This window comes from Triplophysa rosa, linkage group LG10 (genome assembly GCF_024868665.1).
Source record: "Triplophysa rosa linkage group LG10, Trosa_1v2, whole genome shotgun sequence".
NCBI lineage: Eukaryota > Metazoa > Chordata > Actinopteri > Cypriniformes > Nemacheilidae > Triplophysa > Triplophysa rosa.
Genome location: NC_079899.1, coordinates 12439507 through 12463938, shown reverse-complemented (window position 1 = coordinate 12463938; position 24432 = coordinate 12439507). Strand labels below are relative to the sequence as shown.

At 37.2% G+C, this 24432-nt stretch overlaps 1 protein-coding gene across 1 annotated transcript; it reads left to right on the top strand.

Moving 5' to 3' along the window:
- The first annotated feature begins 344 nt into the window (after positions 1–344).
- On the top strand, positions 345–23749 carry xdh (xanthine dehydrogenase). Its single transcript, XM_057343914.1, has 36 exons — positions 345–444; positions 625–682; positions 6388–6484; positions 6725–6833; positions 6989–7115; positions 7216–7277; positions 7753–7827; positions 8182–8277; positions 8388–8529; positions 8659–8751; positions 9370–9521; positions 9649–9742; positions 10219–10328; positions 10433–10617; positions 13036–13210; positions 13309–13398; positions 13484–13653; positions 13826–13952; positions 15060–15182; positions 15759–15855; positions 16014–16138; positions 16593–16726; positions 17681–17768; positions 19332–19418; positions 19536–19727; positions 19805–19950; positions 20896–20977; positions 21056–21151; positions 21251–21379; positions 21478–21552; positions 21699–21751; positions 21855–21969; positions 22315–22380; positions 22528–22716; positions 22939–23106; positions 23285–23749. Exons 1-36 carry the CDS (start codon positions 376–378, stop codon positions 23333–23335), a joined length of 4047 nt encoding a protein of 1348 aa, XP_057199897.1. The 5' UTR covers positions 345–375; the 3' UTR covers positions 23336–23749.
- Positions 23750–24432: the final 683 nt, after the last annotated feature.

The following is a 24432-nucleotide window of genomic DNA, read 5'->3' as shown; positions in this document are numbered from 1 at the left end:
TATAATATGTAAAGAAGGTGAGTCTGTCCGGATGCCATAATAATGTCTGTAACTTTTTGGCTATATTTAACTAGAGGAACACTTTTTATTTTGATGATAAATTATTTAAATAATACAATGTACGTGTAGAATCTATGTATAACATTAATTACCGCTCTAAACGAAGTATGGGTGAATAGTAGTAAATATTTGGTGCCACTGCAACTCACTCGCGCGTCATTCTCCATTTAACCGCACTGCTGCTCGTCAGGAGAGCACGTTTGATAAGAGCGCTGTCACGTGACGCGGCGCTCACAGCTCTATATTCACAGCTCAGCTCTCAAACTCATCTGAACTCAGTCTACAGAGAAACAGTGGGACAATATTTCTATTACAATGGACAAGATAAAGAACAAACTTCAAGATCCAGGCGATGACCTTGTTTTCTTTGTTAACGGCAAAAAGGTATTTGATGATTGATGAAATTGTCTTAATGTTTCGTTTAAACGTATTTGGAAAAGCAAATGAAAATGTACATTTTTACAGTTATGTATAAAAAAAGCTGTACAATACAGTGTACATTTAACAACTTTTAAAAACCCAAACGAATGCCTTAATGATTGTTTGACAATTAATTCTGCACAGATCACTGAGAGAAATGCAGATCCTGAAATGACGCTTCTGACATACATCAGGAAAACATGTATCCTTTTTCATCTGTGTTGAACAGTCTCTGTGTGTTGGAACGGAATGCTTCTTACAATAGCCTATTAAGTCTTTTAATATCTAATGTTAACACTCGTGAAAAAAACTGATCCCACAGATTGGTCACTCTCTTTAAAGTTATGCAGTTTGCACAACTGTTTGCTTCATGCTGGTGTGTGAGTCACTGTAAAGCTTCACCAGATCTGCTTGTTTGTTTAGAACATTTGATTTGTCTGTAGGCCTAATTGCAACACTTGTTTTTCATGTCTGACATTAAAAGGGAAATCTATTAGACTTTCCTTTAGAATTAGCATATATTTCTGTAAGGATGTAGCTTTGATATAACATCAATATTTTTTAAATGTAAGTAGGATTTTGTTTATTTTGCTATTTCTTGGTTAATCTTTGATTTGTCCTGTAAAACTTGTGGAAAGACATCAATCATTTACCCCTATATCATCTGATCTCAAGCATCAAAACAGAGATTGTCACCAGTTAGCATTATTGTATATTTACCTGTACTTTATTGAGTAATTTTGTATTATAGTTTTTTTTCAATTGCTAACAAGCGTTTACCAATACTTAAAGTACTTTTTCTAAACTCTTAACACAGTAGCACACATCACAATTAGCCAAATAGTTAATCTTCTTGCCAAAACCACATTTTGTTAAATAAATACAAACTCTACATATTAAGATGCTAAATGGCTTTTTCAATATAGATGCTATATCCAAACACAGCAAACCCATCATTCAGTCAAAACATTAGCACTAGTTTTCTATAGAAAACAGGAACATATGGTAAGGAATAATTGATGACGGGCCGTTCAATTATCGAAAGTTAATGCACACTTTTTCATGTGTTTTATTTCAAGAGATTTGTTATGTTTCCCGCGCTTATAATGCTATATAATAGTGGGGGACTATTTTCTCATCCGAAGCTGCCTGTAGTGACGTCATTTTAAAAGCTTGAGAGAGAGCGCGCATGCACATGTGATTGTAGTAATGACAAAACCCTGTGAACAAATAGGCTTGTCAAAATGTATAATTTACTTTGTTGGTATTTTATAGTTATAAGCATGATGTAAAAAAACGGAACAAGTATTCAATCGATGTTTATCTATTCATTTAGTGCCAGCTGCAGTTCTCACAGTTGCATAGAAAGCTTGCAGATAGTTGTTTAAAGCCTTTGCCCCCTCTCTTTCTACCTCTTCAGCAAACGTAGTTTTTTGTTTTAAGCCAATCGTTGAACACATTTATTGCCCAAGCTGTTGTCTTTTTGGTGTTTTCTTCGTGTTTTTCACCTTCAATCTTGTCTAGTTGATCTTCAGTGACCGTTTTATGACGTTTGCTAATGCTGTCTGCCTTTGATGTTCGCTTTCTTTTTTATCATCTTCTTGACTGTCAAGTACAGCTTTTGCCCAATTGTTGAAATTTTCGTGCTTTCCTTAATTATTAAAAGTTATTTCTGGAAATTTAAATCGTCTTCCATGTTGTTTGTGGTGGACTGTAGCTACAGTATAAATCCGTTATAACGGTAAAACTTGGCGCAGTGATATCGAACTGTAATTCGGTCGACAGAACTGGAACTACTTCATAGGTGTGCGTTTGACTGAAAAATAATGCACACCTGTAGAACCTTCGGCAGCCAATCAGAATCAAGCATTCCACAGCCCCGTGGTATAATCAATCTTATACCACGGGGCTGTTGAATGCTTCATTCTGATTGGCTGACGAACGTTCGACGGGTGTGCATTATTTTTCAGTTAAACGCACACCTATGAAGTAGTTCCAGATTTGTCGACCGAATTACAGTTCCATATCACTGCGCCCAGTTGAACTTAAATGTATCCTACTGTCCACCAGTGAATACGTATCTAACAACAGACAAAGTGACAGGCAAATTCCATTGTCTGAGAAGAAATAACTATTATTTATGGACAGCATTTGAACAACAATGGCGAGAGCACTGTACAGGACTGTTCAGACGAAAAACTAAAGCATATATCAAAGGTAACGGCAAACTACATGACACAATCATCGGGTTAAAGATAAAACACTAAGCACAAACATAACAAAAACAACATGTTAAATTCGTCTGTGGAATGGGTAAACGGGACTTAAAACACACAGCAGGAAGCTTTCTATGCCACTGCGAGAACCGCAGCTGGCGCAGAAACCTCCGTGTCACTTTTTTCTCTTAATACTTTTCTTATACGACAGGGGTGTTAAATACGACGAAAACAAATCAACTGTAGATACTTGTCTTTTCACTCTCAGTGAAGCAAACGCGTGTGCACGTGCACTGTCTGTCTTCCTCTCGCTCTCGGAAAACTGCATATGCAGGCTCAAGCAACGCCTTCAGATGAGATGCGTAAGAAATTAGTTCTACCAGCAAGAGCATTCCGGGACAAATACCATACAAATGTCTTGACATAAAACATCGTAACAACGTCTTGTGGTATCGGAACAACGTCTTGTGGTGTTGTGACCGTGGTATAAGCGGAATAATTGACTCCGGTCCTTTCAATTATCGAAAGTTAATGCACACCCGAGGTGTAACGGCCACTCCGCTTTGCGTCGTGGCCGCATTACCACCTCGGGGTGTGCATTAACTTTCGATAATTGAACGGCCCGTCGTCAATTATTCCTTACATAACGCATAGACTGTCAAAATCAGTGCTCGAATTGAATTACTTTTGTTTTTTCTGTAATTTAATTACAGTTACTTTTGATGTAATTAAACTAAATACTTTGTGTAATATATGTGTGTGCAACAGTGGAATTGACATCAAAATTCAAAGTCTAACTTTAAATCTGTGCTTTTATGTATAATTCTCACATTTGTAATACTTTGGTCAGTTAATAATACTTCTTTATGTAGTTTAATGTTGTTTATTTAAATGAATTAAAAGAGCCCTTTCATGCCTATCATTGAATCACTTAACTAATCAAGGTTGATATAGGATATAGAAAGTAATTAGTAATAAGTAACTAAATACTTTTGGAGAGAGTAATTTGTACAGTAATCTAATTACACTTGAATATGTAATTAGTAATTAGTAATTAATTACTTTTTGAGAGTAACTTACCCAACACTGGTCACAATTTATGTTTTTAATATATAATAAATTAGTTTCTTGCATTTAAACAAGTTTTTGGAACAAACATTATTATCACAGTGTCAATCATCCAGTTGTTTTTAGGGAAAATAGTAAATACTACATTGGTAAATAATGCTAGAATTATTCTGTTGGACATACACTACTGTTCAAAAGTAATTTCTGTTAACCAAGCCTGCCTTGATTTGATCCAAAATACAGTAAAAGAAGCCTGTTCTTTTATGTAAGCCTGTTTTTAATAAATAGTATATATTTATGCATATTATGATCAAATATATTGTGCATTTTGTATAAATTGTATATTGCGAGACTAACTCCCACCCCCACCAAAAAAAGTGGGGACCCCCCATAAGACTTGATTCAATTCGAGCACTTGTCAAAATGCTAACAATGAATGACATTACAAAAACTGCATTACTTGTCATGTTTCAGTTCGACCTGTATAGAACATACAATATGAAAGTCTTTTTTTTATTCAGTCAGCTGTAAAAAAAATCTATTGTGTTGTAAAATAATCTTGTATTTTTCTTTTCTGTATCACAATTCCTCTGTGTGGATTAATTTTAGATAGGGTAGAGTGGGGGGTACAATGTAACGCTTTTTGATTTTAGCTCAATCACTGAAAAAATATTTGAGCTTGATTAATTATATTTTTACACAAACAACATACACATCTCTGCTACCAATGAACACTTAAAGTTTGTTTCTAGAACCTACCGTTACCATACAATTACAGCAAAAGTGACAGAAGTGCAAACGTTACCATACAATTACACCAAAAGTAGGTGGGGGTGGGGTTCATTGGGAATTTTCTGTCAATAAACTAAAGGTGGATATTGTATATACATTTGTCTATATAATAATCATAATTGTCAATTACTCTTGCTGATATTGTAATTTCAGTTTCAATATGGTGCCATATTTTAGAGGATATAAGGTTGGATGTGACTTACACACCCAACTGAAAAATCGAAGAAAAAAAACATATGATGAAAAAGTTTGCTTTGTCCAATATCTCCATGAAAACACAAACTTTCAAAACTTTCCAAAAGCTCACAGAAGACAACATAGTGAAGGAATCGTCAGTAGAATGTACAAAAAAGTAAGTGCACTGCTGCAGTAAAGGCTTTATTAGCACTATGTAATTGCTGTCAGTGATAAAAATGCATGCCCTTTGGTTCAAAAATAGCAAAAATAAAACAAAATAACGGACAAAAAAAAAGTTCTGTGTACGTACAATTCTAATCTATTTGATCTTCAGCATTTGGATGCTCATGATCATGTGATGGAAAGACTTCAACATCTAGCTATGTCTCAGACTGAGATTGGAATCAGCTATTTTTCAATTATCACTAATTAGAAAATTCTTATCAGGTCTTTTACTGTAAGCTGCTGTTGTTGCAGCAGAAGAAGAAGAAGACGCTTTTTTACTATATTTAGGGTTTGGAACATCAGGTCTTCGTTTTTGTCATGCTGTGTTTAAAGTCCCTGTGAACCGGAAGTTGCGATCGTTTTTACTTCTGTATTCTGACACATTTCCGAGTGAAAAGGAATTTCAAAGGATAAAATTAGTGGTCGTGGCTTGTGTTTTTCACTGCGAATTGATTGGATGTGTAAAAACAGCTGTTGCATTGATTTTGAAATGAAACTGGCAGCAGAGTGACAGTTGAAGGGGATGAGTTAACGGATGCTCCGGTCCATGCCATCTAATTTACGTCATTTGAGATGGATAGTCATTTCAGGGCGGAAGTGCATTTTCAGATTTTGACTGAAGATTATTTTAAGGTTACATGAATTTTAAAAAGAAAATGACCCACATTGATAAGCTATTTACTATAAACGCTGCAACATTTCATGAATTAATAAGAATTGTCATTGTTTATTTCACTAGTACTTCAAACATTTGTAAAAAAGATAAGAAAGATCCATAATTTTGGTATGGGGTAAGCTTGTGTGAAAAGAAAATGTAAGCATTTTAGAAACGTGTTAATCGACTGAGTATGTTGTGAAAACAACATGAATTTTGTTAATGCTATGGTCACAACAGACGGATGTTGTGCTAATTGTGTTTAGAGTTTTGAAAATGTGACTACAGATTGGTCAAAAGGATGTTAGCAATTGAAAAAAAACTGTAATCGTTCACACTTAATGGAACAGTTCACCCAAATATAAAAAATCTGTCCTCATTTAAACTCATTTAAATGCTTGTAACCAAACAGTTCTTGGTCACCATTGACTACCATAGTAGGAAAATCTACAATGTTATTCAAAAGTGCCCCAGAACTATTTTCTTTCCTACATTCTTCAAAACATCTTCTTCTGTGTTTGTGTTCAACAGAACAAAGACACTTACAAAGCATTTTTTCCTACTATGGTAGTCAATGGTGGCCAAGAACTGTTTGGTTACAAGCATTCTTCAAAACATCTTCTTTTGTGTTCATTATTCACAAAAAAAATACAGAATCTGTATACAGATTTGGAACAATTTGAGGATGAGTAAAAGACAGAATTTTCATTTTTGGGTGAACTGTTCCTTTAACACTATTGTTTTCCAAGTTGCTTTCCTTAGTATTGCTTGCAGTGGGTCTGAACGGAACCAAACTGGGATGTGCTGAAGGTGGTTGTGGAGCCTGTACTGTCATGGTGTCCAAATACCATCCACATCGAAACCGGATTATGTATCTTTTTCATTAATTCATAAATTGTGCATTGCTGCCTTAATCTGAATCTTGAGCAGGTTTGTCACGGAAGTGTAGTAGCTCAATTGATACAACCAAGATCTATAAATACTATTTACCTTGATAGCACTGTAAGTCGCATTGGATAAACTCCCAAATGCATACATGTGTGTATTCTACAAGATAATTAAAAAATGAGTGAATATGATTACATTTATGTCCTTAATAGCATTCTTTAAGTCACCATGCGGTTAATGCCTGTCTGGCTCCTCTGTGCTCTCTGCATCACTGTGCAGTAACAACTGTGGAAGGTATCGGCAGTGTGGCCAGCAAACTCCATCCAGTACAGGTCTGAGAACCATCAAAGTTTTGCATCTTATTTTCTTATTATTCCAGAGAATGAGGATGAAAGCATGTCACACTAATGACTTCTTTCGTTCATTAACTATTTTTCTACTGCCTCTTGCTAATTTAATTCAATAGTGTCTTCCCTTTTAAAAACAGGAGCGAATTGCAAAGGCTCATGGGTCACAGTGTGGATTCTGCACTCCAGGGATTGTAATGTCTATGTATGCTCTTTTGAGAAACAACCCTCAGCCCACCATGCACGACATTCAGGAGGCTTTTCAAGGTGTAGTGATGATTACTATCTTTGCATCAAATGTCTGTGTTTACTTTAATGTGTATGTTTTGAAATACATATTTTTATTTCCTATTTTGGTCGTTCCCAGGCAATTTATGTCGCTGTACAGGGTATAGACCTATTCTGGAAGGCTACAGGACGTTTACAAAGGTAAAAGAGCTTGTGTGATTTACTAACACCACACGCACACAAGTATTTCCGTAAAGGAATAGTTCAGCCAACAAAATTTCCCCATTGACTTTCCATAGTGGGAATAAAGATTACTATGGGCAAGTCAATGGGGACTATTTTTGGATGAATTTTTCCTTTAAGTTCACTAACAGGCATAAATGATAACATGGTGCGTGACTGAGAAACTTTACGAAAGATCTAATTTGAATAAAGAAGTGGATCTCATTTCCATTCTAATAGGGATTAATGTACGCAAAATGGAATGCAAAAGTGTTAAACTACTTAAATTATCTTTCAGTCAGTCTAAAAGAAAATGTGTCTGTATGGGTTTAACTTGCATAAAGGCCTACAAACATCATTTTTTTAAACCATTTATTAAAAAGATTGTGTTGATGAATAGGTTACAAAAGTTAAAGACCAGTAGTACAGATTAATACAGTCTCTGTATTTACAGGATGGTGGATGCTGTGGAAAAGGAAGAATTAATGGATGCTGTATGGCAAATGGACACACACGGGATCTTGTCAATGTAAGACATATCACTGCCATATCAATTCTCACATTGTACTGTATATGTACTATTTTTTTCTTTCTAAGAGTAGCAGCCCATTTTTCTCCCAAGGCCTTGCTATTGATAAGCCTGTTGCGACTGCTTAGGAAATCAATGACATGGAATGCCTTTCAATCTCACAGGAAAGCAGTCACATGTCTGAAGTGACACTCATGAGCCTGTGAAATAACAGTAGATGCTTCTTGATCACTGTTTCACAATCTCACATGCCAAATCAGTATTACTAAATGTTATCTGAGGATTGTAACAGCTTCAAAGGATTATCTCTTTAAAATATCAATGTGAGAGAAATGTACTTTCTGGTTTTTTTAGGTAAATTCAACACTTCCAGCTCAGAAATTGTATAACCCATCAGAGTTTATGCCATTAGACCCAACACAAGAGATTATTTTTCCTCCTGAACTCATGGTATGTTTAAAAACTTTTGATCTGCATTTAGTGTTATAATAAAATGTATTATACACATGATGTGGATGTGTGTCAGTTTGAAAGACATACTGTGTGTTTGTGCTCTGTAGAGTCTAAGTAAACAGCCACAGAGAGAGTTAAGGTTTATGGGGGAGCGAGTGCTCTGGATTCAGCCCAGCTCCATCAAAGAACTCCTGGAACTAAAGGCCACCTATCCCAACGCTAAACTAGTGGTTGGGAACACAGAAGTTGGTGAGGCCCATATTCACTGAGATTACATTGAAAACCCCATAGATTTTATTCTGGCTAGATGATCAAATGAAAAATGTTGACAATGATGATGATATCGCCTGTTAACTACTGACTCGTTTATCTAACAAGGTATTGAGATGAAGTTCAAAAACCTTCTTTATCCTGTGATTCTGGCACCACCTTACATTCCAGGACTGAACAGCATCCAACATACCCGAGATGGTAAGGAAAACCCAGTACAAAATCTTATTGTTCAACGGTTGCTGTTTCATAGCTCTGGAGAGTTCTCAGATGTTTCATTAGTACTTTATCAAATATTTCTTGGACAAAAATTGCTCATGAGACATAAAAACAGATATTAACGAAAGTGCACTCTTTCAAACAGAGTAAGGAGATGAAACGTGAATGTAGATTATATAGGTGAAATAATTTGTATTGGATAAATTTGATCAGAAATGTTTGAGTTCATATTGAGATCTTCAATAATAATGCATTTTGTTTGCAAACTTGGCAAATCTTATGAAACTCTAATGGAGACATTTTGCTCTCCATTAATGTGTAGGATAAATAACAGAGATATTATAGAGATCTCATCTATGATTTTTCTTTGTTATGGGATTTTTTTGAGAAATGTACAAAAATGTAACTCGTGTTTAAAAAGTCTGAATCTTCCAATATAGCCCTTCAGTTGCTCGAGTCTGTTAGACATTGACACCATATATGTCATATAGCATTTCACATTTAGACTTGATTTTAATGAAGATAAATCGTGACATATAGTTAAAGCTTACTTTTTAGTAAAAGTAAGAACTTTAAGAAACAGATTTCTGTATTTCACAGGCATTAGGGTTGGAGCATCAGTGACATTGACTCTGCTAGGAGATGTGTTGCGTGAAGCAGTAAAGAATCTGCCTACTCATCAGACGGAGGTCTTCAAGGGCGTTCTGGAGCAGCTGCGCTGGTTCGCGGGACAGCAGATTCGAAATGTCGCAGTGTGTGATTTATTTATAAAGATCTGCTGTTTTTTGTTGTTGTTGTAAAATAACACAAATAAATAGTTCGACCTGTTATATAAAGTGAATATTCCTTTCTGTGTTTTTAAACATGTTTTGCTGTCAGGCTGTTGGGGGAAATATTATGACTGCGAGTCCCATTTCAGACCTCAACCCCGTGTTCATGGCTGCAGGCTGCAAACTTACAGTGATGTCCAAAGGTGCAGTATATTGTTTTTCTCTGTTCAAGGGTCAAAGTTTGTAATTTCATGATCTGATAAGCAGGAATTCCGGGCAAAAAAGCGGCCACTGTAAACAGATTACATAATGTATCAGCATGGTAAAGTAGAGTCATTACCAATTGTATAGACGGTTTTAGCGGCAACAACATAAACAAACGTTGTGTGGTCCAAACTCAACTTCCGGCAGACCTCCACAAAGAATCTATTCCTGATGAGTAGTTTTAATTTAATTTAATACAATTAATATACAATAAAATATTCATACAAAATACAAATATAAAATAAATTGTTATATTATAATCAAACACAGACCAGAAGTTAACTTCAGGCAAGGTGCGTGTATCCGATGAAACCGTCTACCACTATGTCTTTCTACATGTCTCAGGACTATGTTATGCAGATAAGAAAAAAAACACTTTACAAACAGAAAACCTTTACTCTTACTTTTTTTAAAGGGGGAGAACGGGTTCTTGAGATGGATGACAAATTCTTTCCCGCTTATAGAAAGACTGTTTTGAGGTCAGATGAGATTTTGTTGTTCATTGAGATTCCATACACAAGAAAGGTCTGTAGTCTCATTACATATACATTACATAATATATCACACCTCATGATATAAATGTAGTATTCAATGTAAATTGTGAGTTATTCTTTCCGTTTGTGTTTTAGGGACAATATTTCTCAGCTTTCAAACAATCCCCTCGCAAAGAGGACGACATCTCCATCATCACATGTGGAATGAACGTTTGCTTCCAGGAGGGGTCCAACATTGTCCAGAATATCCGAATAAGCTATGGAGGAATGGCTCCTGTTACTGTCATTGCCACGGCTACATGCAACAGGTTGCTCAACAGGTATGACTTGTCTGTGTAGTTCTTTAACCAGTGTTGGAGAATATTATGATAATTTATGGGCTTATAATTGTCTACACCTGGTCGTTTTGGCAGAAGTGTTGTTACACTAGTTCCAAAATTTACCAACAGTGCCTAACTGTCACGTATAGCAGCAGGGAAAACAGGCGAGCGGATCAATGTGCAGTAAAGTTCTTTTAATCAATTCACAAAGTGCGTATAATCCATAATGAAACAAGGAACACAGCAGGGTGAAACAAGGCGTAACAAACAACAACGATCGACCAAACACAACTGAACAAAGGGGCAATATATATGTACACAAGAGAAGAGACAAACATGAAATAAGACACAGGTGAACCAGTTACAATAACGAGACACAAGGCATAATGGGAAATGGAGTCCTACAAAACACAAGCAGAAACACAGAGCACTATGGCACCCTCAGGTGGCGAACAGAGGCGCCAGCCAAAGGACATGACATAGCCCCCCCTCTAAGGGCGGATTCCAGACGCCCTTATATGACAGTCCAGGAGGGTGGAAGAGCAGAGGCGGAACAGGGGGAGGGACGGAGGGCCAGGCCCGTGAAGGGGCACAGGGCTGGGGCCGTGGTGCAGAAGCGGACCTGGGCCGTGGTGCAGAGGCGGACCTGGGCCGTGGTGCAGAGGCGCGGACCTAGGCCGTGGTGGCCATCTGGAGGCTAGGGAGGCGCAGGCTGGTCTGGAGGCCCTGGAGGCGCAGGTTGGACAGGGCCGGATGCCGGCTGGACAGGGTCGGGCGTAACAAGCACGGCTGAAAGCAGCGGGCTCAGGCGAGGTGGCCATCTTGGCAGCGGGCTCAGGCGAGGTGGCCATCTTGGCAGCGGGCTCAGGCAAGGTGGCCATCTTGGCAGTGGGCTCAGGCGAGGCAGCCATCTTGGCAGCGGGCTCAGGCGAGGCGGCCATCTTGGCAGCGGGCTCTGGAGCAGCAGAGCAATGCACAGCCCAAACACACCCCAACGCAGCAACCATCACCAGCGGGGCAGACTCCCAGGACAGGACCTCAGGAGCAGACACCTCCATGACCACCGGACTTGGGACCACCAGCTTGGCAGCCATGGTGGCAGGAGACTCTGGCTTGGCGGCCATGGCGGCGGGAGACTCTGGCTTGGCGGCCATGGCGGCGGGAGACTCTGGCTTGGCGGCCATGGCGGCGGGAGACTCTGGCTTGGCGGCCATGGCGGCGGGAGACTCTGGCTTGGCGGCCATGGCGGCGGGAGACTCTGGCTTCACAAAGGTCCCTTGAGGATCAAAACTGGCAAGTTGAGTTCTGAGGGGTTCATTGAGGCTGCAACGGTAGAAAACAAAAAGCGACTTATCTGGAAAGTGCGTTTGATGAGAGAGGTCCAAAAAGTCCTGGGTATGATCCTCAAGGGAGTTGTAGCCCTGGCGTAGCATGAGTAACCGGGCTCCTGGGGGAACAAGATCTGCTGGATCCATTTTTGGTCGATCGTTCTGTCACATATAGCAGCAGGGAAAACAGGCGAGCGGATCCATGTGCAGTAAAGTTCTTTTAATCAATTCACAAAGTAAGTATAATCCACAATGAACCAAGGAACACGGCAGGGTGACACAAGGCATAACAAACAACAACGATCGACCAAACACAACTGAACAAAGGGGCAATATATATATATATATATATATATACACAAGAGAAGAGACAAACATGAAATAAGACGCAGGTGAAACCAGTTACAATAACGAGACACAAGGCATAATGGGAAATGGGTCCTACAAAACACAAGCAGAAACACAGAGCACTATGGCACCCTCAGGTGGCGAACAGAGGCGCCAGCCACAGGACATGACACTAACCAATTAATAAAATACAGTATATTTTACAAAAAAATTTAAATCCAAGCGAAATTGTTATAATTTAACTATACATATACAGTATTATATCGGCCATATGAGTCACAATTTCTTTGCTGACATTACACTGTATTACACCCTTATGCAAGGAAAATATATTGTCCTATATATTAACTGTCAATATATTAAATCATTTAATATATATTTGAAACTATATAGAATATTTTGTTAATATATTACAATATATAATATTAAAGAAATAATAATAAAGAGAAGTGCCGCTTTACATATATTGAAAAATATAAGCACTTGGTTCCCATATATGGACTTATTTTATATATTGCGCTATATTTTCCAGTATATTGCCATAAATGTTTGTTTTGTAATGCCACCAATGCACAATAACAATAATTTACACATTTTGCGCAATCATTTATCAGAAAGTGATCCCAACGATATCATTAATGACGGTGTCATTATTGTTATCGTTGTGGTGTAAATGCGGCTATTCTTTTAAATTCATGACGATTTTTAAAACGTAATGGTCCTTGGTGTGTCTTGCTTACAGGCAATGGAACGATGAGCTCCTACAGGACGCCTGCACCTCATTGGCTGAGGAGATGAGTCTGTCTCCCTCAGCTCCTGGTGGAATGGTGACATACAGACGCACACTGACCATCAGCCTCTTCTATAAGTTCTTCCTCACTGTCCAGCACAGACTGGCTCTGGACTTGCAGAAGGAGGTCATTTGAATTACTTTTATTTTGAATTTTATATACTTTTTTGTCAATTACTACACATTCATACGTATATGTAATCCAAACCCTGTTTGACTCTGTAGGGTATTGTTTTTGAAGACATCAGACCTGATTATGCTAGTGTTACTGAGCTCTTCCAGATAGACTCACCATCCAGTGTACAGCTATACCAGGTGCACACGCATACAATTTAGCACTAGTTTTAGGTTCTGTGCATTACGTCTGTACAAGGTGCTTAGCTTTAAACTTCATTTCTAGTCAGTTCCATCTGGTGAGAATGGTGAAGATGTCATGGGCCACCCGATTATGCACCTCTCCGCTCTGAAGCAGGCCACAGGAGAAGCTGTCTATTGTGATGACATCCCTTGCTATGAAAATGAACTCCATTTGGCATTGGTCACCAGCACTAAAGCTCACGCCCTTATAAAGTTAATGAAAAAGCACACACATTTATATATACACAGAGTGATTTGGGATCCTGTAACGTTTATGACTTATGCACACACTGCACTCATCATAAGTGAGAATGCATTGTTTTATGACTGGAATGTTATGATGTTATTTGTCAGATGTTAACTCTGTTTTTAATATTGTTGGTAGATCCATCGACACTTCCGATGCAATGGAAGTTCCTGGAGTGGTAACATTTATTTCTGCCAAGGATGTCCCTGGAAGTAACCTGACAGGACCTGTCGTCTACGATGAGACAGTCTTCGCCGATGATAAGGTGTTTTGCAAAATTCCTTGCATTTTCTGGTTAGAAAAAATAAGAGACATTTTACGCCTAAATTGGTTTCACCGATTTTTTTCAGGGAAAAGTTATTTGGCAGATGATCATGCGTGTAGCTCCAGTAACGTAGCTCTGTTGATGTCTCTTACTAAACAGAGCGTATCATTTGTAAGTTGCAGCAAATGAGGTTCTCCTCGTGACTGACTTTTTAAGGCCCTGTACATGTATTTCCATGCAAAATGTCTCTCACATGCATCTCACTTGGAATGTCTGTCAATGGCTGTGTCTTCTGCTGCTGTAGGCGGTTACTTAATTTGAAATCAGAAGTAGTAACGACTGATACATATGCCCCTGAATCACTCTTTTAAGTCCATTCTATTCAATATATTGGATAAATGTGAATGTATACTTTGTATATGTAATCAAAAAAGTCTTTAGTAAGGTGACAAAAGTACCTTAAAAATACCTTAAGTAAAGGGGTGAGAACAAGTTGTCTTTATTTATTCCAGTAATAATGAATTGAACATTTATTCACGCGGTTAAACTTTTACATAGTTGTTTAATGGTTAAAGGAAACTTCACTCAAAAATGAAAAGTATTTTATCATTTACTCACCCTCACTTTACAAATCCAAATCTGAATGACTTTCTTTCTTCTGCAGAACAAAGATATTTTTAAAAATGTTGCTAACCAAACAACATTGACCCCCTTTGACTTCCATTGTATAGACACAAGACATTTCTCAAAATATCTTTGTTTGTGTTCCACAGAAGAAGGAGTCATATGTAGACTTTAAACCACATGAGGGTCAATGAATGATAACAAAAATGTTATTTTGGGTGAAGTGTTTCAGATGTGGTCAAGGTCAATATAATATCAAACTTCTCTGTAATACCGTAGGATTCTTATTTCTGTCTTTTGATACACGTTTTATTGGTTTGGTGCAATGATTTCTATTTACTCTTAAATGATAAAATAAGGAGTTAAAGAATAGTGTGAACTGTGATATGGCTCATTTGCTCATATATCATTTTACGGTGGTGCTTGTGCACAGTCATGCTGAATTTGTGATTTTCTCCCTCACATTGATACGTCATGCTATAGGTCACATGTGTGGGACATATAGTGGGGGCCATTGTGGCGGACACACAGGCTCATGCTCAGAGAGCAGCCAAGGCTGTCAAGATAAACTGTGAAGAACTACAGCCTGTGATCGTCACCATTCAGGTCTGCATTTGTTCCACATGTAAACATGCATGCACATACGCACCACCCTACACAAATGCTAATAAAATGCAAATTTGAAATGATCTCATTTTTCCACGGCTGTATGATATGGTTTTGATTCAGTAGTCAGATTTTACATTGGACATCAACTGCAAGCAAGTGCAGAATACAGTACCTGTTTATTGTACCGCCCTTAAGTCTATCTCCACAATTACATTTTTTTCTATATTGTTACAGTTAGAGTATGGAGCACATTTGATATATTATATGTTCATATTAAAAAAATGAATCTGGGGACTATCAAAGTTTTGTGAAAATGATCAGAAATGCTGGTACTGGCTCCCAATTTCTTTTTAAAAACGCTGGTGGGTAACAAAAACATGAAAATTACTAACAATTGCAAAACCACTAAAAGTATGTTATTCATAAACCTGGTGATCTTTGACCCTTATGCGTTTTCTGTTGTCATCATTACATAATGAGCTTATTCAAGGTCGTCACCAAAAAAGCTTGTCCAAATGTCAAACACCCACACATATGGTGAACTAACTAAATGTTTGCGCTTACTCCAAACAGGATGCTATTACCCACAATTCCTTTTATCGCCCAGTAAGGACTATAGAGAGTGGAGATGTAGCACAAGGATTTAAAGACTCGGATCACATCCTGCAAGGTACAGATACGTCATCAAGAAAGGCCAGAATAAAAACACCAGACTGTGAAAAGAATCACTTGTCGCATGTTTCTCACTTTAACATTTTCTTGAAATACAGTAGCTTGTGTCCTGTTGCTTTCTAATGTGACAAGCTGACTGATTATGTAATGCTTCAGGTGAGATGCACATTGGAGGACAGGAGCACTTTTACCTGGAGACTAACTGCACGATAGCTGTCCCTCGTGGAGAGGACGGGGAAATGGAGCTGTTTGTCTCCACACAATCTGCCTCTAAGACTCAGGTGAACTCCCTGCTGACACCTGGTGGCTTGTGTCTATACTGAAAGCATCAAATCTGCATGTTCACTATTTTCAGTTGAGTTTAGCAGTGATTAAAGTTACTTGTATATAACTTTCAACAAAATCCAATGTGACTTATTATATAATGATGTTTCTCACATATAGGCCTCCATAATATGTAATAGTAACTGCACATGCAATTAGAAAGATGATTTAAATGAATAGACTAGAGATCGTGCCTGATTTTTGTGACGTTTTGATTTTTATGTTTTGATACACATGATATTTGTAAGTAATCGTTAATTTTAGACGAAGGAGTAATAAAATGGCAACAAAATTGAATGGGTCGTTGCATCAACGCTGGTGCATCATTGCAGTAGTAAAAGTCAAACTTTAGAATATCAATACAAATACACTGTACATAAGCAAAAGACTGGCTTTCTGAAATCATCTCAGGCCCTGGTAGCGAAAGCTTTGGGAGTTCCAGCCAACCGAGTGGTGTGTCGTGTGAAGAGGATGGGAGGTGGATTTGGAGGGAAGGAGAGTCGTAGCACCATTCTGTCCACAGTGGTGGCTGTTGCTGCACAAAAGTATGAAAAATAAATAATAGTGACACAAAATCAATCTTACTCTTTGTCTAACTATTTAACCCTTATGCGGTCTTCGTTTGGGATGTACACTCATGGTCTTTGGTGTCTCTAGATGTAATTTTGTAAAAAAATAATTGTGTTTTGTTTAACAAATGTCATTTTACATTTAATTTTAATGTTTTTACTTCACATTTCTGCAGTTTATAGAGGATTTATGATATTTTTAAAATTGATATAAATAAATGTTTTTTTAAATAGGTTTCCATACAAAACAGATTTTTATGTAAAATTCACTTTATAAAAGACCCACATTTCTAACTTTAATTCATGGGGATAACATGGATAATTTGACATGGTTTAGTGTAAGATTTTTTCCCATCTTTTGGAAAATGCAGTTTTAAAAGTAAAAAATTATCACTTTTATCAGTAGATTGCTGCAGAGCTCCACTATTTGCTATGTGCTATTAGACCAACTAAAAGATATCTTTTTTCAGTTGGATTCATATTATGGATTGGACTCATATGATTCATACATATTATGAAATCAAAATTATAACAATAAAAAATACTTTTTGTCAAAGTTTAGCATTTTTTGTAATGTTTGAAAAGTCAGTTTTTCAATAATGTTACATCATGATTAGAATCAAACATGAACAAGATATTACAAAGATAAAAGGTGCTGTGTTGAGAGTTTATCTTTTATTTGAATCATCTGTTTTTCATATAATTCTACAAATTTAATTTGTAAATTTAAATTTAATTAATCTAAACTTCAGTTGTGTGTCTGTGCTGTTTGTAGATCTAGAAAGTGTTGACCACTGTACAAAGTATCATGTCATTTGGACAGAAATAACTTTTTTTTTATTTTAGAAAAAATCATTTGCGGGTCAAAAAGACCCCGAAAGATCGTCGAACTTCGGTGGTTAAATGTTTGTTGTGTGCTAAATCTTTAAGGGTTAAGCGACCAGTGCGCTGCATCTTGGATCGTGATGAGGACATGCTGGTTACAGGCGGTCGGCATCCATTCTTTGGAAGGTACAAGGTGAGAACTTTTTTAAAACTTTATGATTTGTTAAAGACATCAAAATGAAACTCGTCAGTGTCTGTTAGCTTTGAAGCTGTCTTAACAGAATTAAAGGAATAGTTCACCCCAAAATGAAAATGATTTCATAATAATATTTACCCTCATGCCATCCTAAATGTATGACTCTTTAGTTAAACAGTTTTTTAAACTGAAAATCTGTCCCTTTGTATACATACATCTCAACTCAACTTTTATTTATATAGCGCTTTTTACAATTTTCATTGTTACAAAGCAGCTGTACATGAAAACATGTTTAACTATAAGCAATGTATTAAATATCATACACACACTGACACACACATGTATGTTTTATTATCTCCGTGGGGACAGTCCATAGGCGTAATGAGTTGTATACTGTACAAACTGTATATTTTATCCCCTAAACCTAAAGATCGTAGAAAACTTTGCATTTTTAGATTTTCAAAAATTCTCGTTTTGTGCAATTTATAAGCTTTTGTGCCCGTGGGGACCTCAATTTTGGGTTCCCACGGTGACAGGTACACACACACAGGCTTTGGTTGACTATCCCCGTGGGGACAGTCCATAGGCGTAATGTTTTTTATACTGTACAAACTGTATATTTTATCCCCTGTCCCTAACCCAACCCCTAAACCTAAAGATCATAGAAAACCTTTTGCATTTCTAGATTTAAAAAAAATATTGTTCTATACAATTTATAAGCTTTTGTGCCCATGAGGACCTCAATTTTGGTCCCCACGGTGACACGAGTCCCCATTGAGTTGGTGTGCATTCAGTTTTAGGTCCCCACCGGGATATACTGTACAAACATGAACACACACACACACACACAGAGATAGAGACAGAAGATAAAAGAAGGGAAACACAGGTAATATATTATGCAGACTATCAATTCCTATGTGGGGTAATAATAATTCAAGCAAATGTTACATTTAAGAATAATATTAACAAGTACAGAATGCTAAAGTTGATGTCAGCAGCCCCCGGCGAGCAAAACTAGTGCAGCCAGTGTGCAAACAGTGGCGAGGAACACAAAACTCAAGTGGAGAAAAAATCACTTCGGGAGAACCCAGGCCCAGCCAGGGCAGCCAGTTCTCCTCTGGCACTACTGCTGCATCTCTACAAGCTCGACAGTGCTTGCACAACTAGTCTATTTTAGGACATCTATTGGTCCTAAAATATTGATGCTCCAAAAAGCCCATGCATCCATCATAAAAGTAATCCAAATGGCTAATGAATGTCTTCTGAAGTAAAACAACACTTTAGTGGGAGAAAATCATTAATATTTTGAGCATTTTTACCAAAACTGAACCAAAATAAAAACAAAAATGAGAAATGAAACATATTCCTATAACCTTAACCAGAGACACAGTACACTTCTAACGTTTTTCTTTTCTAGGAAAACAAACATAATGATGACTCATCTTGCACTCAGGGACATGTAAATGTTTTGTCCAATAAAATGCTGTCCTATAAAATAAGCAAATACTGTTCTTGCTAGGATTTGTACTTGATAAAACATCTCTTAAATCTATTGTCTAGGTTGGGTACATGAACAATGGAAGAGTGATGGCAGTTGATGTGACTTTATATAGCAACGTAGGCAATTCTATGGATCTTTCCTTGTCAGTGAGTATTGTAGGCCTTCAATGGCCTAAAGTTCATATTGCCCCCTCGTGGCCACTGCTACACATTACAAGATACACCTCCGTAACCCCAAGCATTAAAAATGTTTTCAATACACAGATCTTGGAGAGAGCCCTATTTCACATGGATAACTCCTATAATATTCCTAACATTCGTGGCACAGGCTACATGTGTAAAACAAACCTGCCGTCTAACTCTGCGTTCAGAGGTTTTGGTGGGCCGCAGGGTATGATGATAGCGGAGAGCTGGATGAGTGATGTGGCTCATAGCTGCGGTTTGCCTGCTGAAGAGGTTAGAACTGCAACTGATGCCCACACAGATATACTGATGATGCTATCACATGCTACAGTGTCATGTTCTGCTTCCAGGTGAGAAGACTGAATATGTACAAACAGGGAGACCTCACACCCTTTAATCAGTGCCTGGACCAGTTCACCATTGACCGCTGCTGGGTGGAGTGCATGGAGATCTCAGACTTCAGCAAGCGCAAGGCTGCCGTAGAGCAATACAACAGGTCAGATGTAAGAAATTTAGATGAATCGCATCCAGAATAAAAATTTGTGTTTACATAATATATGCCTGTGTACTGTGCATATTAATTTTGTATTTGTGAACACACACATACATGCGTATATTTAAGACAAATATAAAACCTCAAAATCAACGTTTACTGTATATATAATTTTAATTATTGGTCATGTAAACAAATACATCTAAATATTTCAGAAATATATACATAATATGTGTATGTGTTTGTAAATACAAAATTAATATGCACAGACATACAGTATATTATGTAAACACAAACTTTTATTCTGAATGCAAATTTTAAAAAAATCATTTAACAGCCCTTGTTACTAAAATAATCCAAAATAACCCATCTATCACACATTTTAGCATCTTTAAAGTAGCCAAAAATGTACTATTGGCATTTTGTCAACCTGACAAAAAAGGCATTTTGTGTCAAGCTGAAATGTGTTTTTAAAGGTGTAAAATAAGTTTCCGTCTTTTATAGGCTCTTATTGGCTGCTTTTCTTCATTGTTTGGTCAATGTCATTCATTTTTTTTAACAATTTTTGTTCTTGTAATGAAAGAAATTAAATTAATATGTTGGCACAGGTATATTTCATTCTGTAAAACATTCCCGTTAAAGGGATAGTTTGACTAAAAATAACAATTCTATCATCCTTTATTCATGTTGTTGTAAAACCTGTATATGACTCTTTCTTCTATGTCTATACAAAGTCAATAGGGGCCAATGCTGTTTGGTTACCAACAATCTTCAAAATATCTTCTTTTGTGTTCTGCAGAAGAAAGTGATACAGGTTTGCAATAACATGATGAGTACCTGATGACAGAAATTTTTTATTGGGTGAACTGTCCCTTTAAGAGACCTAAACATTTGACACTAGTGCAATTTGCATACTGCTGTAAACTATAGAATTCTGCTCTAATACAGGCAGCATCGTTGGACCAAGAGAGGCCTGTCCATCATTCCCACCAAGTTTGGCATCAGCTTCACTGCCGTCTTCCTCAACCAGGTCAACCTTCCTCAAATCTCAAATTAAAGACTGTAATAGAGTCTTGGGCATTGTATGTAATGTGTATTTGTAACACAGGCAGGAGCTCTGGTACACGTGTACACAGATGGTTCTGTTCTCTTGACTCATGGTGGAACAGAAATGGGACAAGGCCTGCACACTAAAATGATCCAGGTAAACCAAGTACAGCTAAGCTATACATCTTTATTCTGTATTCTTAATTGTAAAGATTGATAGCCTTTATCAGCTTTTGTTTGTTTTTGTGTTGTGGAGGTGGCCAGTAAAACGCTCGAAATTCCCTGCACAAAGATTCACATCACAGAGACCAGCACTAACACTGTTCCCAACACCAGCCCTACGGCCGCTTCAGCATCATCTGATCTTAACGGCATGGCTGTTTTTGTAAGTCTTACTTACACAGCAGATATTTGTGTCACCGCCTGGGGAAAAAAACACTTAAGATGAGCAGTAATTCAACACGGCCTTGTGTCGTCCCACAGAATGCTTGTCAGAAGTTGTTACAGAGACTTCAGCCATACAAAGACAAGAACCCAAAAGGAGGTTGGGAGGAATGGGTTTGTTGCTCTTTTTTACATATTCAATATTTGAACATTAATAATTAATTTATGGTTATCTTTTGTTAGATACCCTTAATTTGTTTACTTGATGCAAATAAAACAATGCATTAAATATTGTGTTGTATTGTAATCTTGTATTACAGGTAAAAACAGCATACTTTGACAGAGTAAACTTGTCTGCCAATGGATTTTACAAGTGTGTCAAAAGCATTTTTACATCTTTGTCACATATGTCTCAATATTGGTCATGTTGGTGCTCATAGAACTGGGTTAGGTGTTTATCTGAATATATTTTAAAGGACTCCAGATCTCGGCTATGATTTCGACACAAATTCAGGAAGGGCGTTCAACTACTTCAGTTACGGCGTGGCAGTTTCAGAGGTGGAGATAGATTGTCTCACTGGCAGTCATAAGGTAATGTCAACATAATAAGTGTGTGTGTTTACTGTTTCTAAGAGACTGTACACAATGCAAAGTTTAGGAAGTGACAACTACATCAATTTGCATCGATAAATGTGTATGAATGAGTCCCAAAAAAAAACAAAAAAAAGTGAACAAGTTAAAGCAATGGAATGACTGTACTGCATAATAAGCTGCTGGTGCTAGAGGGCGCTCATCCTTAATACGGAACTGTTGGTCGTAATAAGGTGCTTGTACAAACGACCGACTGGGTCGTTTTTTGGGGGAGGACAGTCTTAAATAAATAATGAAATTAAAGAATATATTAATAATGGCTTTACTCTCTCTCTCCCATTTTAGAACCTTCATACCTCCATTGTTATGGATGTTGGCAAGAGTTTAAATCCCGCACTGGATATTGGACAGGTATTTCGTCTGAATTTCCTGAAGTTGTTTTCACATTGATGTTCCTAATGATTAATGCAACTGCTAAATGACAAAATGTTAAAATGGAACACTATACAGATTTTCACTTTATTAGGAATCTGAGCTGTTTTGGGGCTGTGTGTGCAGGTGGAGGGTGGCTTCATGCAGGGTTTAGGCCTGTTCACTCTGGAGGAACTACGATACTCTCCTGAAGGTTACCTGTACACTCGAGGACCTGGAATGTACAAGATTCCTGCCTTTGGGGACATCCCCGTTGAATTAAAGGTGTCGCTGCTGAGAGACGCTCCTAATGAAAAGGCCATCTTCTCCTCAAAGGTCAGACATACTGTAGATATACACAAGTAACACTAAGGTCATGGGTTTGATTCCCAGGAAATCAGCATACTTGGAAAATAAATCTGTATACTGAATGCACTGTGAGTCTCGTTGGAAAATATGTTCATGTTGGTTCAACTATGTTCATGTGAACAATAAGGGCATAAGAAAGTTGGTTTCTGGTGTTTCTCATTTCTGATGTGGTTACATGTTTGTATTCAGGCTGTTGGGGAGCCTCCTCTATTTTTGGCAGCTTCAGCATTTTATGCCATTAAAGATGCCATCGCCTCTGCCAGGGCTGAGTCCGGCCTCACTGGACCCTTTAGGCTGGATAGTCCCGCCATGCCTGAACGCATTCGAAATGCCTGTGAGGACCGATTTACTAAACTGGTATGTAGCAATTTTCACTGTTGACTGTTTTGTAAAAACCATTTGTATGGTTCGGTTCATTTTATGCACACACAAAAAAGACTACACCTTCATGTTTTTATGTGAACTAAATATAAAATGAATGCCCAACTGTGAGTTTACTGGATGTGACTATTGAATTTGTGTATGTTTTCTTCAGTGTCCTCCTGCAGAACCTGGCACCTTTACTCCATGGGCTGTGCAGGTATAAGACCCAGCAAGTCTGATTTAAAGGACTTCAGCATCTAAGAGCACTTAACGGCTGTGTTTGATTGCACAAGGGAACAAAGACATTGTGATTCACAATAATTGCCATAGGAATTGAATACTTGAGGATTTTTTTCTGAGCAGATGATCTGTGGATGCTAAAGCTTTTGTGACCTTATATATTTGGTTTCAGTTACTCTCAATGAAAGTTACATTCTATGAACATATTTTAAGTTTTTAACCATTGATGCATTTATTTGGGCAATGATCAAAAGCTAATTTCACAATCAAAAGTGTTTGGAAAGAAGCTGGTAATGTGATATCATTATGTCAAGGTGCTGTTAAATTTTATTATGTGGATCTATTCATTTTTGTTAATGCATCTTTAAATACAGATTATGCTAACTTACTAATGTTATTAAATAAGTGATTATAATTAAAAATTATTATTACTGTATGATTTATTTCACATATGATTTATTTGATTATGGGTAGTTGACAAATGTGTACATGTGTCCTATGGTGTGACAGCAAAAATTAAATAAATTAACAATGAAAATAAATGCTGTTTTATATTAGGCTAAATATAAATATAAATAATATTTAATATTTAATTGATTTCCATTTTTTGCTATGTCACACCATATATAGGACACAAGGCTATAATCAAGAGATACACCGAGATATCGGCCAATAATCGGTATCGGTCGATAAAAGCTATTTTTCACACTATTGGCTATCAGCCGATAGTTTAAAAACAGCCGACGATCAGGGTCGATATATCCTGTCAGTCAAAAGAGGACAAAATGCAATGAATTTGTGCTATGTAAAATGTTAAATAACATCACCAGTTTGATGTTTAATATTAATAGTCACTATATGAATTAATAACATTCAGAAAGTTATGAAACATTATATTATTCTTCAGAATCGGTATTGGCAGATGTCACTCTGGTGAAGAAATTTTGTATTGGTGTATCTCTAGTATATTTTTCAACTATATTTATGGTGATGTGTAATGCTAATTCATCATTGGCCACAATGCTTTCCGTTTATTACATATAGTAAAGTTTATTCAGTGTTTTAAATGACAACTGCATT